The sequence below is a fragment of the Mustela lutreola genome, chromosome 10 (genome assembly GCF_030435805.1).
Source record: "Mustela lutreola isolate mMusLut2 chromosome 10, mMusLut2.pri, whole genome shotgun sequence".
Classification (NCBI taxonomy): domain Eukaryota; kingdom Metazoa; phylum Chordata; class Mammalia; order Carnivora; family Mustelidae; genus Mustela; species Mustela lutreola.
Genome location: NC_081299.1, coordinates 93223285 through 93237626, shown reverse-complemented (window position 1 = coordinate 93237626; position 14342 = coordinate 93223285). Strand labels below are relative to the sequence as shown.

At 38.7% G+C, this 14342-nt stretch overlaps 1 protein-coding gene across 8 annotated transcripts in view; it reads left to right on the top strand.

The window, feature by feature from the left end:
• WDR47 (WD repeat domain 47) overlaps nucleotides 1–14342 on the top strand; it is a 65659-nt gene that overhangs the window by 2317 nt on the left and 49000 nt on the right. For 2 of the 8 annotated variants that reach the window (XM_059135779.1, XM_059135777.1), the window contains exons 2-4: nucleotides 1021–1067; nucleotides 8886–8954; nucleotides 10458–10498. The exons of 1 other annotated variant lie outside the window; for it this stretch is intronic. In XM_059135779.1, coding sequence (XP_058991762.1) covers nucleotides 8888–8954; nucleotides 10458–10498 — 108 coding nt within the window. In that variant the 5' untranslated portion in view covers nucleotides 1021–1067; nucleotides 8886–8887. The remainder of the gene's footprint in view (nucleotides 1–1020; nucleotides 1068–8885; nucleotides 8955–10457; nucleotides 10499–14342) is intronic. 5 more of the 8 variants (XM_059135778.1, XM_059135784.1, XM_059135782.1 and 2 more) reach the window with 5 other exon arrangements.

Below are 14342 nucleotides of genomic sequence, written 5' to 3'. Positions count from 1 at the left end.
CCAACTGAGCTACCCAGGTGCCCCTGTTGATTACCTTTTAAGAGAGTAGAGTATTGGCATGATCCACTTAGTATTTTTTTTTTTTTTTTTAAAGATTTATTTATTTATTTGACAGAGAGAGATTACAAGTAGGCAGAGAGGCAGGCAGAGAGAGAGAGGAGGAAGCAGGCTCCCTGCTGAGCAGAGAGCCCGATGCGGGACTCGATCCCAGGACCCTGAGATCATGACCTGAGCCGAAGGCAGCGGCTTAACCCACTGAGCCACCCAGGCGCCCGATCCACTTAGTATTTTGAGGTCCAGAACCTTATTTATTTTTTTTAAGATTTTTTATTTATTCATTTGACAGAGATCACAAGCATGCAGAGAGGCAGGCAGAGAGAGGGGGCAGGGAAGCAAGTTTGCTGCTGAGCAGGGAGCCTGATTTCCGGGGCGTACAATCCCAGGACCCTGGAATCGTGCCCCCAGCGGAAGGCAGAGGCTTTAACCCACTGAGCCACACAGGTGTCCCTAGAATGGAGCCTTCTTAAGATTCTCTCTCTCCCTCTGCCCCTCCCCCCTTAAAAAAACAAAAAGAAAAGCAAAATTTTTCTACTTGCAAGAAAATTATTGGAGTCCTGTACTGTCTATTACTGTGTAATAAATTACCTTTTCCAAAACATTGGTTTAAAACAACAAATAGTTTATCTCACTGTTTCTGAGGGTCAGGAACCTGGGGCACAGCCCTGAGTACCTCTGATTTAAGGTCTTTCTTAAGATTGCAGTCAAGCTGCAGTAAGGGGCTGTGATCTTGTCTGAAGATACAAATCAGGGATGATCTCCATCCAAATTCAGTGACTTGGGCCTTTGTTCCTGTGGGCTGTTGGACTGAGGGCTTCCATTCCTCCTGGCAGTTGAGTGGTTTTTTGCCACTTGGATCTTTCCATAAGGTTGCTTCATGACATGGCAGCTGGCTTCCCCCAGCGTGAGAGTCTGAGAGAATACACGCCAACACTCAGGACTCACACTGTCATCTCTTTACAGAGCTTGAAAGTGACATCTCAACACTTCCGCTGTGCTTCTGTGCAGAAGTGAGTCGCTAAATCCAACTCATATGTAAGGGCCAGTGAGTACAAAAGGTTATAAACACTATTAGGGTCACTGGTGACCATCTTAGAGGTTACCTGCCACAGGTGCCTTGTAGGGGGTATATAAAAATTTTCTGTCATTGGAGGCATTTATGTATAGGTTGGCAGACCATCTGTTAGAGGTAAGTATTTGAATATTCTGTATTAAATAGCGTGGACTAATGTACCTTCCACTTCAGTTCTGTGATAAATATATAAAACTAAGAAAGTAGAAAAGTTAAGGGTAGAAAACTTTAATAGGTAATTATATAGGATGTTTTTTGTTGTACTTAATTTAGTAGTTAATGCTTGTATAATTTTGGCATTTTTGGTACATTTTTAAGTTTTTGTGGCTCTTGGTTTAGTAGATTTCCTTATATGTTTCTGAATGTTGACCTACTGACTTAAAGCCATTTTCTAAGATAGTTCGATTTTTGAAGTATACACAAATACCTCAAGTTCTGCTTTTTCCCTTTGAAAATAATAGAGTGTGTGTGGGAATAAAACATGAAGGACACTTTTAATCTATTTTACAAAGCACACTTTTTACCTTGGTTTTAGGTGTGATAGAAAACTATGCTGGAGGCCTCATTATATAATAAAAGGTGAAATTGTGTTCTTAGATAAAACGTCCTTTTTATCGTAAAATAAAACACACAAAAATAATACTGTATGAAATTATGAGTATTTTACTTTGACCTTAGTTGATATAGCATTAATTTGTGCTTAAAGTTTAGAATTAATTTTTATTACAAATATTAAAATTGTAAACTTTCTACATTTCTTACATCTTTATGGGTTGAAACTCTGCTTAATATACATTTGAATTTTCACTATGAGCTGCTGTGATGATTTAAGGAATAAAAATGTTTTAAAATCTTGAATTCTTTTTATGATTAACACCTAAAGCTTTTGGCTGGAAGTCAGGAGACTTGGAGTTTAGCTCTGTCTAACGTCAAATAATAATCATATAATCAAGTGATGGCACTGTTGCTCAGTAGTAAGTGGGATTCCCATTTTGAATTGTTTTAAGGAATGGACTTGTTTTGGTCTGTCCATACTTTAGCTTCCAGGTTTCTTTTGAGATCAGTGACACAGTCTATGAGTTTTCTGACTGGAAGCTGTTCAGTCTGAGACCAGAGAACACAGCAAAGATCTGACAGGTCTTAAAGAGATCTGCTGAACCATATTTTAAGCAAGTGAGCTATAACTTTATTATTTAAGAATAAAAATAATTCTCTAAACATTTTGTTTTTCAGTCTAAAATTCTTACTGCCTTGGGGGCGCCTGGGTAGCTTAGTTGGTTAAGCACTCAGCTCTTGATTTTGGCAAGTCCTGATCTCAGGGTTGGTTGTAAGATCAAGCCATGCTGGGCATGGAGCCTGCTTAAGATTCTCCTCCTCCTTCCCCTCTCCATCTGCCCCAACCCGCCTCTTGCCACCCTCTCTCTTGCAGATACTATCTTTCTACTAAATAAATAAATAAATAAATAAAATTCTTATGCCTTAAATCAATGCTAATTTTGCTTTTAGTTGTGGTTTAAAAACTGAATTATGATTAGTAGTAAAGCATTTGTTGAAACACTTAAATTTATTTAGATTTATCTAGATTTCCTCATATTTTGGTGTGGTTTTCATGGATACTTTATTTATACTTTTATTTATTTATTGGATTTTATTTATTTGACAGAGAGAGACATAGCAAGAGAGGGAAATACAAGTAGAGGAAGTGGGAGAGGGAGAAGCAGGCTTCGTGCTGAGTAGGGAGCCAGATGTGGGGTTCTATCCCAGAACCCTGGGATCATGACCTGAGCTGAAGGCAGATGCTTAACAACTGAATCACCCAGGCGCCCCTATATATATATATTTTTAAAGATTTTATTTCTCGGGACGCCTGGGTGGCTCAGTTGGTTGGATGACTGCCTTCGACTCAGGTCATGATCCCGGAGTTACGGGATCGAGTCCCGCATCGGGCTCCCAGCTCCATGGGGAGTCTGCTTCTCCCTCTGACCTTCTCCTCACTCATGCTCTCTCTCACTGTCTCTCTCTCAAATAAATAAATCTTAAAAAAAAAAAAAAAAGATTTTATTTCTCAGAGGGTACGGGTGCAAGCAGAGGGAGAAGCAGGGTTCCTGCTGAGCAGGGAGCCTAGTGCCAGACTCTATCCCAGGACCCTGGGATCATGACTTGAGCCAAAGGCAGACGTTTAACCTACTGAGACACCCAGCGTCCCTTCATGGATACTTTAAAAATTGAAGCCCATTTTATTTTTTTTTTTAAAGATTTTATTTATTTATTTGACAGAGATCACAAGTAGGCAGAGAGGCAGGCAGAGAGAGGGAAGCAGGCTTCCTGCAGAGCAGGGAGCCCGATGCGGAGCTCGATCCCAGGACCCTGAGATCATGACCCGAGCCGAAGGCAGCAGCCCAAACCACTGAGCCACCCAGGCGCCCCTTGAAGTCCATTTTAAACTTGAAAGTTAAACTCCAAAGTTCTTAGATCTAATTTTTCTTTTTCTTTTTTTTTCTTTTTCTTTTTTCTTTCCTTCCCTCTTTCCTTCTTTCCTTTTGGTTCCCTTCTTATCAGTTTCAATACTGCTTATTTTTTTTTTTTTTTTTTTTAAAGATTTTATTTATTTTATTTGACAGACAGAGATTACAAATAGGCAGAGAGGCAGGCAGAGAGAGAGAGGAGGAAGCAGGCTCCCTGCCGAGCAGAGAGCCCGATGCGGGACTCGATCCCAGGACCCTGAGATCATGACCTGAGCCGAAGGCAGCGGCTTAACCCACTGAGCCACCCAGGCGCCCAATACTGCTTATTTTTTGATGGTGGTATTCATTTAGATGATTTTAAACTTAAGTGGGGCTTATTAAATAAGGGTTAAGTATATTAGACCTGGGCGCCTGGGTGGCTCAGTGGGTTAAGCCTCTGCCTTCGGCTCAGGTCATGATCTCAGGGTCCTGGGATCAAGCCCCACATCGGGCTCTCTGCTCAGCAGGGAGCCTGCTTCCCCCTCCCCCCACCCAAGTATATTAGACATGGAGAGTTTTTTTAAAAATGAAAAGTAGTACTTACTTTTATTTTTTATTATTTATTTATTTGAGAAAGAGAATGAGAGGGGAAAAGTCCGAGGGAGAAGCAGGGTCCCCGCTGAGCAGGTACTCGAATGCAGGACTTGATACCAGGATTCCAGGATCATGACCTGAGCCAAAGCCAGTCATCCAACCAACTAAGCCACCCATGCACCCTCTACTTTTATTTTAGTTTCTTACACAATTGAGCTAATACTTTTTGTCTCTTTTACTAAAAGTCCCTGTTTAAAAGTCTGATTAGACTGTTATTAATACAGACTTCTATTTATTTACTCTATGAACCTTGTTTAATAGGAAAATAATGTGAAAGATAATAAAACTAGGGTCCTCTGTTGGAATAATTTTTATTAAAGATTTTATTTATTTGTCAGGGAGAGAAAGTGAGTGAGCACAAGCAGGCAGAGGGAGAAGCAGGCTCCCTCCTGAGTAAGAAGCCTGGGATCATGACCTGAGCCGAAGGCAGATGCTTAACCAACTGAGTCACCCAGGCATACTTGTTGGAATAATTTTTAAAGATTATTTCAGTACTATGAAGCTTTTTCATTTTGGCATATTTAGATGACTTTTCATTTCGTAACCTTCCTTATCTTTGCCCTTCACTTTCTTGGGAATTAGTGTGATATAGCAGAAAGAGCTGCAGAATCTCACAGACTGTTTCCAATCTTGCCCAAAGGTATAGCCTTTGGCTACTGTATTTCCTTCGTTTCCTTTTCCTACTCTTTTTCCTTTTCTTCCTCTTTCTCTCTCTTTGCTTGTCCTCTTTGTATCTGTATTTCTGTCAGAAATTCTAATTTTCATTGCTACAAAGCTTAGGATATGATTGGGGAGAGGGAGACAATTTCTTGTCTGGCTACCAAGATTATATATCTATTTATATACATAGTTATATATATATATATGCCAGATTAACCATGTATAGATTATTAAATAAATACTGCCTCCTCTTGTTTTGCTATCCTGTTAAATAGGTTAAATAGGTGCCCTCTGGTATTTTTTATTTATTTATTACAGATTTTATTTATTTATTTGTCAGAGACAGCACAAGCCAGAGGGAGAGGCAGGCAGAACCTCCCATGCATCCCATCTTCTGGTACTTTTTACGGTGTCAACATGGATACCAGGATGTATGTCCTGATGCACTTTTGAAAGAAGTACTTAGTAACTTGTGAAATACATGTTGAGTCTTAATGTAAATACCGGGTTAGGTTTTTTTTTTAGTTTATTTAATCTCTGCACTCAATATAGATGTAGGGCTTGAACTCACAACCCTGAGATCAGGGGTTGCATGCTTTTTCTGACTCAGCCAGCCAGGTCGCCTAGATACTGGGTTGATTTTATTTATTTATTTGACAGAGATCACAAGTAGGCAGAGAGGCAGAGAGAGGGCAAAGCAGGCTCCCTGCTGAGCAGAAAGCCCGATGTGGGGCTCGATCCCAGGATCCTGGGATTATGACCCGAGCTGAAGGCAGAGGCTTAACCCACTGAGCCACCCAGGCGCCCCACTGGGTTAATTTCTTAAACTTACAAAGCCAGGGGTCTTCGTCTGTCAAGTGGGAATGAAACTGCCTATCTCATAAGATTGTTATAAGGATCACTTAAACAATATGAGTAAAGATCTTAGAATAGTACCCAGTAGTTTTTGCAGTGTAAACATAGCAGTTGTATTGTATTCCAGTTGGCAGGTTGATGTGGAAGAGAACCTTTCAGATCTAATCTTGTAATTTTTCAGTTTTCTCTTTTTAAAATTAAAAAATTGTATTCATACAAGAGATATGTGTGTAAACATACAAGTGATACATGAATGTTTGTGAAGCATTCTGGTAATACAAATGATAAAGAGTAAAACAGTCTCCCTTCAGCCCCTTTCTCTTCCCAATTTTATGCCTTGCATCCAGTACCATTCCTGTCCTCAGAGGTAACCTTTCTTAACAGTCATATGTGTCCCACTAGACCTTTCTTTGTTACTTATTTAGACGTGGATATCATATCTTCCCTTTAAAAAAAAAGTGAACATATTTATATTGATCCATTTAGCAAATATTTATTGATAGTTATATTGTTCTGTGATGTGCTTTTGCATTGTGAGGATGCATTTGTATTCTATATTAATGAATTTACCATAATTTAACAATTCTATTGATGAGAGCTCAGTTTATTTCTAAATTTTCTCTATTACAAGCAGATATTCAAGGAGCATCATTGTCTATGTACCTTTGTGTATATTTGCAAGTACTTTTTTAGGATAGGTGTCTAGAAGTAGAATTGGAATTGGTAAGTCAGTATAAACATTGAAAATTTTCATAGGTAGAAAAACAGTAAAATTTTCATAGGTAGAAATTTCATGCTGTCATACTCTCTTTCAAAAAGTTTGTCCCAATTTAAATCCTTTTTAAAAAAGATTTTATTTATTTATATGAGAGAGGGAGAATGAGCATGAGTGGGGTGAGGGGCAGAGGAAGAAGCAGACTCCTCGCTTAGCAGGGTGCTCAACTTGGGTGCCTAACATGGGGCTTGATCTCAAGACTCCGGAATCATGACCTCATGACCACCAGCTGCAACTGAGCCACCCAGGTGCCCCCAATTTACATTCTTTTTTTTAATTAATTGCTTTTATTAACATATAATGTATTATTTGCCCCAGGGGTCTGTGAATTGTCAGGCTTACACACTTCACAGCACTCACCATAACACATACCCTTCTCAGTGTCCATAACCAACCACCCTCTCCATACCCCCCCACCCCCGCCAATTTATGTTCTTAACAGGATATGTGAAAGGACATTTACTCATGCTCTTGCCAACACTAGGTATCAGGTCTTTTTTGCAAAACCAGTAGGCCATAAATGGTATCTTATTTTAATATCACTTGTGACGTTGAACTTCTTTTCATAAATTTATTGGTCTTTTATAGTTCTGTGTATTGTCTGTAGTCTTTGCTCATTCAATTGGAATTTTGAGAGGTATTGATTTGAATATGCTATTTATATGTTCTTAGTGGTAATCATTTAACTGTTTATGTGTATTAAGTTTATTCCTACATTGTCCTTTTTTTTTTTTTTTTTTTTTTTAAAGATTTTATTTATTTATTTGACAGAGAGAAATCACAAGCAGATGGAGAGGCAGGCAGAGAGAGAGAGGGAAGCAGGCTCTCTGCGGAGCAGAGAGCCCGATGCGGGACTCGATCCCAGGACTCTGAGACCATGACCCGAGCCGAAGGCAGCGGCTCAACCCACTGAGCCACCCAGGCGCCCCGGTCCTTTTTTTTTTTTTTTAAAGATTTTATTTATTTATTTGACAGAGAGAGATCACAAGTAGGCAGAGAGGCAGGCAGAGAGAGAGAGGAGGAAGCAGGCTCCCTGCTGAGCAGAGAGCCCGATGCGGGACTTGATCCCAGGACCCTGAGATCATGACCCGAGCCGAAGGCAGCGGCTTAACCCACTGAGCCACCCAGGCGCCCCGGGACCTTTTTTTTTTTTTTAAGATTTTATTTATTCATATGAAAGAGCATGAACAAGGGGAAGAGCAGAGGAAGAGGGAGAAGCCGACTCCCTGCTGAGCACAGAGTCTAATGTGGGGCTTAATTCCAGGATCCTGAGATCATTCATGACCTGAGCCAAAGTCAGACACTTAACTGACTGAGCCACCTAGGCACCTCTGGGTTGTGGGACTTAATTACATAGTCTGAGTCAAAAATAGTTTTGTTTTTTGGGGCGCCTGGGTGGCTCAGTGGGTTAAGCCGCTGCCTTCGGCTCAGGTCATGATCTCAGGGTCCTGGGATCGAGTCCCGCATCAGGCTCTCTGCTCAGCAGGGAGCCTGCTTCCTCCTCTCTCTCTCTCTCTCTCTCTGCCTGCCTCTCTGCCTACTTGTGATCTCTCTCTGTCAAATAAATAAAAAAAACAACAACAACAACAACAAAAAAAACAAAAATAGTTTTGTTTTTTGATTTTTAAGATTTTATTTATTATTTAAGATTTTATTTATTTATTATTTATTTATTTATTAGAAAGCGAGAGAATACAAGCAGGCAGAGCAGCAGGCAGAGGGAGAGGGAGAAGCAGGCTCTTCACGGAGCAGAGAGCCTGATGCAGGGCTCCATCCCAGGACCCTGGGATTATGACCAGAGGTGAAGGCAGATGCTTAACTGACTGAGCCACCCTGCCACCCCAAGTCAAAATAGTTTTGCTTATTTTGTAAATTTTTAGTTCTTTAGCAATTAAATATGCTTTTTAATTTTTGTGGGTTTGAATATGGAAAGAACACAACTATTTTAATCTCATAAAGATTGAAATAATATTTGAATCAGATCTGAGATATTTAAAAAATTACAAATCATTCTCAAATGTTACTTCTTTATATATGAAATGAACACATTATATTCATTATATTACTAATTCCTTCCAGTTACTTGCAATTAGAATTTTCAAGTAATTTGCAATGGGAAATTTATTACTTATGTTTCATACTAATTATTATTTTTACATATTTTGAATAAGTAATATTTGTACATGATACAAAATTCAAAAGGTACAAAAGAGTATATAGTGGGAAGTCTTCTTTCCATTCCTATTCTTTAATTATCCAGTTTTCTTTTAAGACAGTCATTTTTATCTATTTTTTCTTTTCCCCAAAGATATTTTATGCATATGCACAACATTTAGTTTATGTTAATTGAGTTTTTTTCTTTTTATAGCTATGTTAAGCTGCACCTGCTTTAAAGATAATTTGGTCTGTAGGCCAAAATTATTCACAGTTCCAGAAGGTAAATTAGAATAATTGATGAATAGAGCACAGCTGTCAACAATAAGCTGTCAACAACACATTATACATCCATGTCACAAACGTTAGCTGATTAGCAGACATGACAGAGTTTTGCAATTAGAAGGACTTTTGTTTGCTTAAATGATTTAAAACAAATCTATTTTCTTTCCTCTTATTAAACTGACCTTATAGATTAGAGACTTCTAATTATTCCAGACTTTTTCCCACTAAGAATTTATGTATACTTTCTTTTTATTGAAATGTGACTTAAAGCAAATTATAAAACTTGAAAGGAAATCATAGAAATTACCCAAACTAACCCTATTGTTTCATGTATGAAGAAATTGAAGCCCGTAGAGATTGACTTGCAACATCACAAAGGCCAGACATTTACAGTTTCAAATTTTTAGAATGCTATTTTATTAAAAAGATAGGTTACAAATTTGTTTCTCCATTTTTTAAAAGATTTTTAAAAATTTATTTGAGAGAAAGAGAGCACTAGTAGGGGGGAGGAGCAGAGTTCAGAGAAGTGGAGCCCAACCTCCCTGGGCTCAGTCCCAGGACCATGAGATCATGACCTGAGCGGAAGGCAGATGCTCAACCCACTGAGCCATGCAGGTTCCCCCTTTTCTCCATTTTTTAAAGGAAAAGGTACAGTCTTAGTTTTTATTATGTCCTAGTTTGGTATTATATTAAAAGTCTTCCTAGTACTTCATTTCCTTATCTGCAATGGTAAGGCAGTGTTATTCATTGTTAGGCACTCTGTAATACTCAGAAGATTAAAGAGAATGGTTTTTATTGGGTGGGATGGAGTTGGAGATTAATGGAGCCTTTCTTAAGTACTCTTTTCTTGACCATAAAATTTATAATGGCTGTACCTTGATTCCTTTAATCTCATACTTGTAAATCATTCTTAGCTTTGTGCATTTTTCTTCCTTCCTAATCTATATTATAAGTTAGTGAAGGAACACTTCAAATGTTCCTCTTTGTGAAGGAACATTTAAATTATATCTATTTATATTTGATTAGAAAGCTACCACTGATATTTTTTCATGAAACTATTTCCATATCCATATACAGAAATATATATAGAAGTGAATTTATGTTAACATTATTTCTTTTTTTCTTAACATTTTATCTTTAATCTTTGATTTCTAAAAATAATTTTATTTCTTGCCCCTTAATATATTCTTCAATGTCATTTGAGTAAGATAGGAATCAGTATGAGTATAAAGACCTTATTTGGAATTTAGTTTCTATAGATATTAATTATATTTAAGTACTGAAATACTAACGACCTACCAACTGGTGTCCAGATGTACTCATTATTAAAGAAAACTTATTTCCTTATTCACTTAGTCCAGAGGTAGATATAAGCAAAAACTAATTTCTTAAAGGAAAATCCATAAAGATTTTTTTGTGATTTCTTTATATGTAAATTTATCATTTATTATAGAAATACTGAAACATTCTGATTTTGTTTTGTTTTGTTTTTTGTTTTCAGTAGAACACCCTTTATTGTTGGCCCTGCATAAATTCTGCCTGGTGAGTAATTGTTCACATGTACCATGGGCTGATGTGTCTACATAAGATACTGTCAGAGCTGACTTTAGTTAAATAAAGGGCCAGAGCTTTATCCTTTTATTTTTTCTTTGTTGTTGTTTTTTAAGATTTTATGGATTTATTTGAGAGAGAGGGCTCACAAGCACAATCAGAGGAGAGGGGCAGAGGAAGAGGGAGAAGCAGACGCCTCACAGAGCAGGGACCTGAGCCAAAACCAAGAATTGGACCCTCAATCCACTGAGCCACCCAGGCACCCCTCCATCCTTTTGAATGGCTTTTAGAATAGTAGTAAAGAAAATAATTTACTCTGTACCTTTTTAGAGACATTTCTTCATTAATTGCATCTTAAATTATTCAACTAACATTTGTTGAACACTTAACATACTGTGCATTTAATTTTTTTCCAAGATTTTATTTATTTATTTGACAGAGATCACAAGTAGGCAGAGAGGCAGGCAGAGAGAGAGGGGGAAACAGGCTCCCTGCTGAGCAGAGAGCTCGATGTGGGGCTCCATCCCAGTACCCTGAGATCATGACCTGAGCCAAAGGCAGAGGCTTAACCCACTAAGCCAGGTGCCCCTGTGCATCTCATTTTAAAAGATAATTTTAGGGCGCCTGGGTGGCTCAGTGGGTTAAGCCGCTGCCTTTGGCTCAGGTCATGATCTCAGGGTCCTGGGATCGAGTCCCGCATCGGGCTCTCTGCTCAGCAGGGAGCCTGTTTCCCTCTCTCTCTCTCTGCCTGCCTCTCCATCTACTTGTGATTTCTCTCTGTCAAATAAATAAATAAAATCTTTAAAAAAAAAAAAATAAAAGATAATTTTAGTTGTTTCTTAGCCAGTTAACTCTGTTTTATATCTCCCCTGAGGATGGGGGATGAAACACTTATTATTATTTTTTAGATTTTTATTTACTTGTCAGAAAGGGAGAGAGGGAGCATGAGCAGGGGAAGCTGCAGGCAGAGGGAGAAGCAGGCTCCTTGCCGAGCAGGGAGCCCAATGTGGGACTTAATCCCGGGATTCTGGGATCATGACCTGAGCTGAAGGCAGATTCTTAACCAACTGAGCCACCCAGGCATCCCAAGAAGCATTTATTATGGAATTCTACTCTTCTGAATTAGAGAAGAATTCTAGCTTTATGGGGATTAATAGTTTGAAATTAAAAATATATATGAATTCTGTTTTTATATCTTATCTTTAAAACTTATAATGTACATAATTTCTAAATTATATAGCTAGGATTTGGGGAGCCTCTACAAATGTTTCAGTAACAGAATAAGATATAATCATCAAGCATATATCTATGTTTGTTTTAGTTAAAGATTTTATTTGAGAGAGAGCACAAGCCTGGGAAGGGCAGAGGGACAGGGAGAGGTAGACAAGCGGGGAGATGCTGACATGGGTATGTATCCCAGGATCCCAGGACTCTGAGATCAGACCTGAGCTGAAGGCAGCGGCTTCCCTGAATAAGCCACCCTGATCCTTCTTTACCTATGTTTTATTTTTTAAAAATTATTTATTATTTATTTTTAACAAATAACTTTTTTTTTTTAAAGATTTTATTTATTTATTTGACAGACAGAGATCACAAGTAGGCAGAGAGGCGGGCAGAGAGAGAGAAGGAAACAGGCTGTGTGCTGAGCAGAGAGCCTGATCTGGGGCTTGATCCCAGGACCCTGAGATTGTGACCCGAGCTGAAGGCAGAGGCTTTAATCCACTGAGCCACCCAGGCACCCCTTTACCTGTGTTTTATATTATATCCAACAACAGTGAATTTTATAAGAATTAAAATTCTGGGTTAGGTGGTTAAAATACTATTCTACTAAGAATTTCACAGTCTAGAATTAAAGCTTGTGTTTTAAAAACATCCTGACCAATTCTATGTTAATTAGGAAACATTTTCTCTATCCGAAATTTAAATGTAAAGTCAATGTAAAATACGTATTTGTAAGAATTATTTAATAATCAGAAATGATGGCAACATTAAACTTGTAGTTATGATTTAAAGTGGGACTATTGCCATAGATTTATAGTAACTCCAGAGTTACTCCATATTTAGACTGAATATTTAATAAATAGAGGCCTACAAAATGTTCAGCATCATTGGGTATATTGAACAACTTTAGAAAATTACATCTCAGTTCTGCACTGAGTTGTATGGTTGGTACATAGTGATATAAGTGAAGTCCCCTCTAAGATCTTAGAGATAGATAGAGGGGGCAATTATTTTTCTGATGACTAAATTAGTTAAGGCCACCTATTTTTTTTTTTTTTAAGATTTTACTTATTTATTTTAGAGAGAATGCGAGTGAGAGAGAGAGGGAGCATGAGAGGGTCAGAGGGAGAAGCAGACTCCCCGTTGAGCAGGGAGCCAGATGAGAGACTCAATCCCAGGAGTCCAGGATCATGACCTGAGCTGAAGGCAGTTGCTTAACCAACTGAGCCACCCAGGTGCCCCACTTAAAGCCATTCTTTTTGTTTGTTTGTTTGTTTGTTTTTAAAGATTTCATTTATTTATCTCTCTACATGAGAGAGATCACAAGTAGGCAGAGAAGCAGGCAGAGAGAGAGGGAGAAGCAGGCTCCCTGTTGTGCAGAGAGCCTGATGCAGGGCTCAACCCAGGACCCTGAGATCATGACCTGAGTCAAAAGCAGAGGCTTGGGGCACCTGGGTGGCTCAGTGGGTTAGAGCCTCTGCCTTCAGCTCCGGTCATGATCCCGCGGTCCTGGCATCTAGCCCCGCATCGGGCTCTCTGCTCGGCGGGGAGCCTGCTTCCTCCTCTCTCTCTCTGCCTGCCTCTCTGCCTACTTGTGATCTCTGTCTGTCAAATAAATTTAAAAAAAAAAAAAAAAAAAAGCAGAGGCTTTAACCCCCTGAGCCACCCAGGCGCCCCAAGCCATTCTTTTGCTAGTAAGAATTACATGAAGATTTGGGAAATGCTAAAATCACTAATCATGGTGCTTTAGGAGTAATCTCAGGGAGGCAGTTCTGAAATGTAATTAGAATTTAGTGAGTAGAAATATTAATTTTAGTGTATCCTCTTTTGAATAAAGTCTCTTTACAGGAGGACGGGCAGCTCAGAAGAAAGCAAAGGGAAACCCAAAGCATGTGGAACTGGGGCGGCTGCCCTGTTGAGATTTTTTTTTTTTGGTTATTTGTTTGTTTCTTGAGGCAAGCATGTCCTTATTGTTGGAGATGGATGTAGGAGATTAACTTAGTCTGATGTCTCCCATCCAAGTACTAACCAGGCCCGACGCTGCTTAGCTTCCGAGATCAGACGAGATCGGGCGCGTTCAGGGTGGTTTGGCTGTAGACTAGTCTGATGTCATTAACTATTTGAATCATACAATTCTCTACCCATGTTCTGTCCTTTGTTTACCCTACCATGTTCTCTAAGAGAGAAAACGTACTCATTCTTGTATGCTAGACATTTATACTTCTCATTATGAAGAAGTTGATAAGTTGGAAGAAAATTAACATGTTTGTGTACATGTATGTTTGTTTCTGTGAGCTCTGTTAAAGTTAGTTCGTCCTGTGAGAAAGATGTGCTTACAGTCTTTTTGATCTGATGATGTGTCTTTGCAGCTAATCTTACTGTTAGCATCGTAGTCTTTTGTACTGCTCTGAGCTTTGACCTTTGAAAATTGCAACAAGTTAGGCCGTTTAACTTGTATGTCCTCATCTATGAAATGATCTTCAGAATTCCTCCTAGTTCTAAATCTTTATGAATTCATAACCTATGTGCTTAGTTATTGCACTGAACACTAAAAGGTAACATAAGAGATTGTAGAGAGTTGAAATATCTTTGTTTCATGTTTAGGTTCATAGTA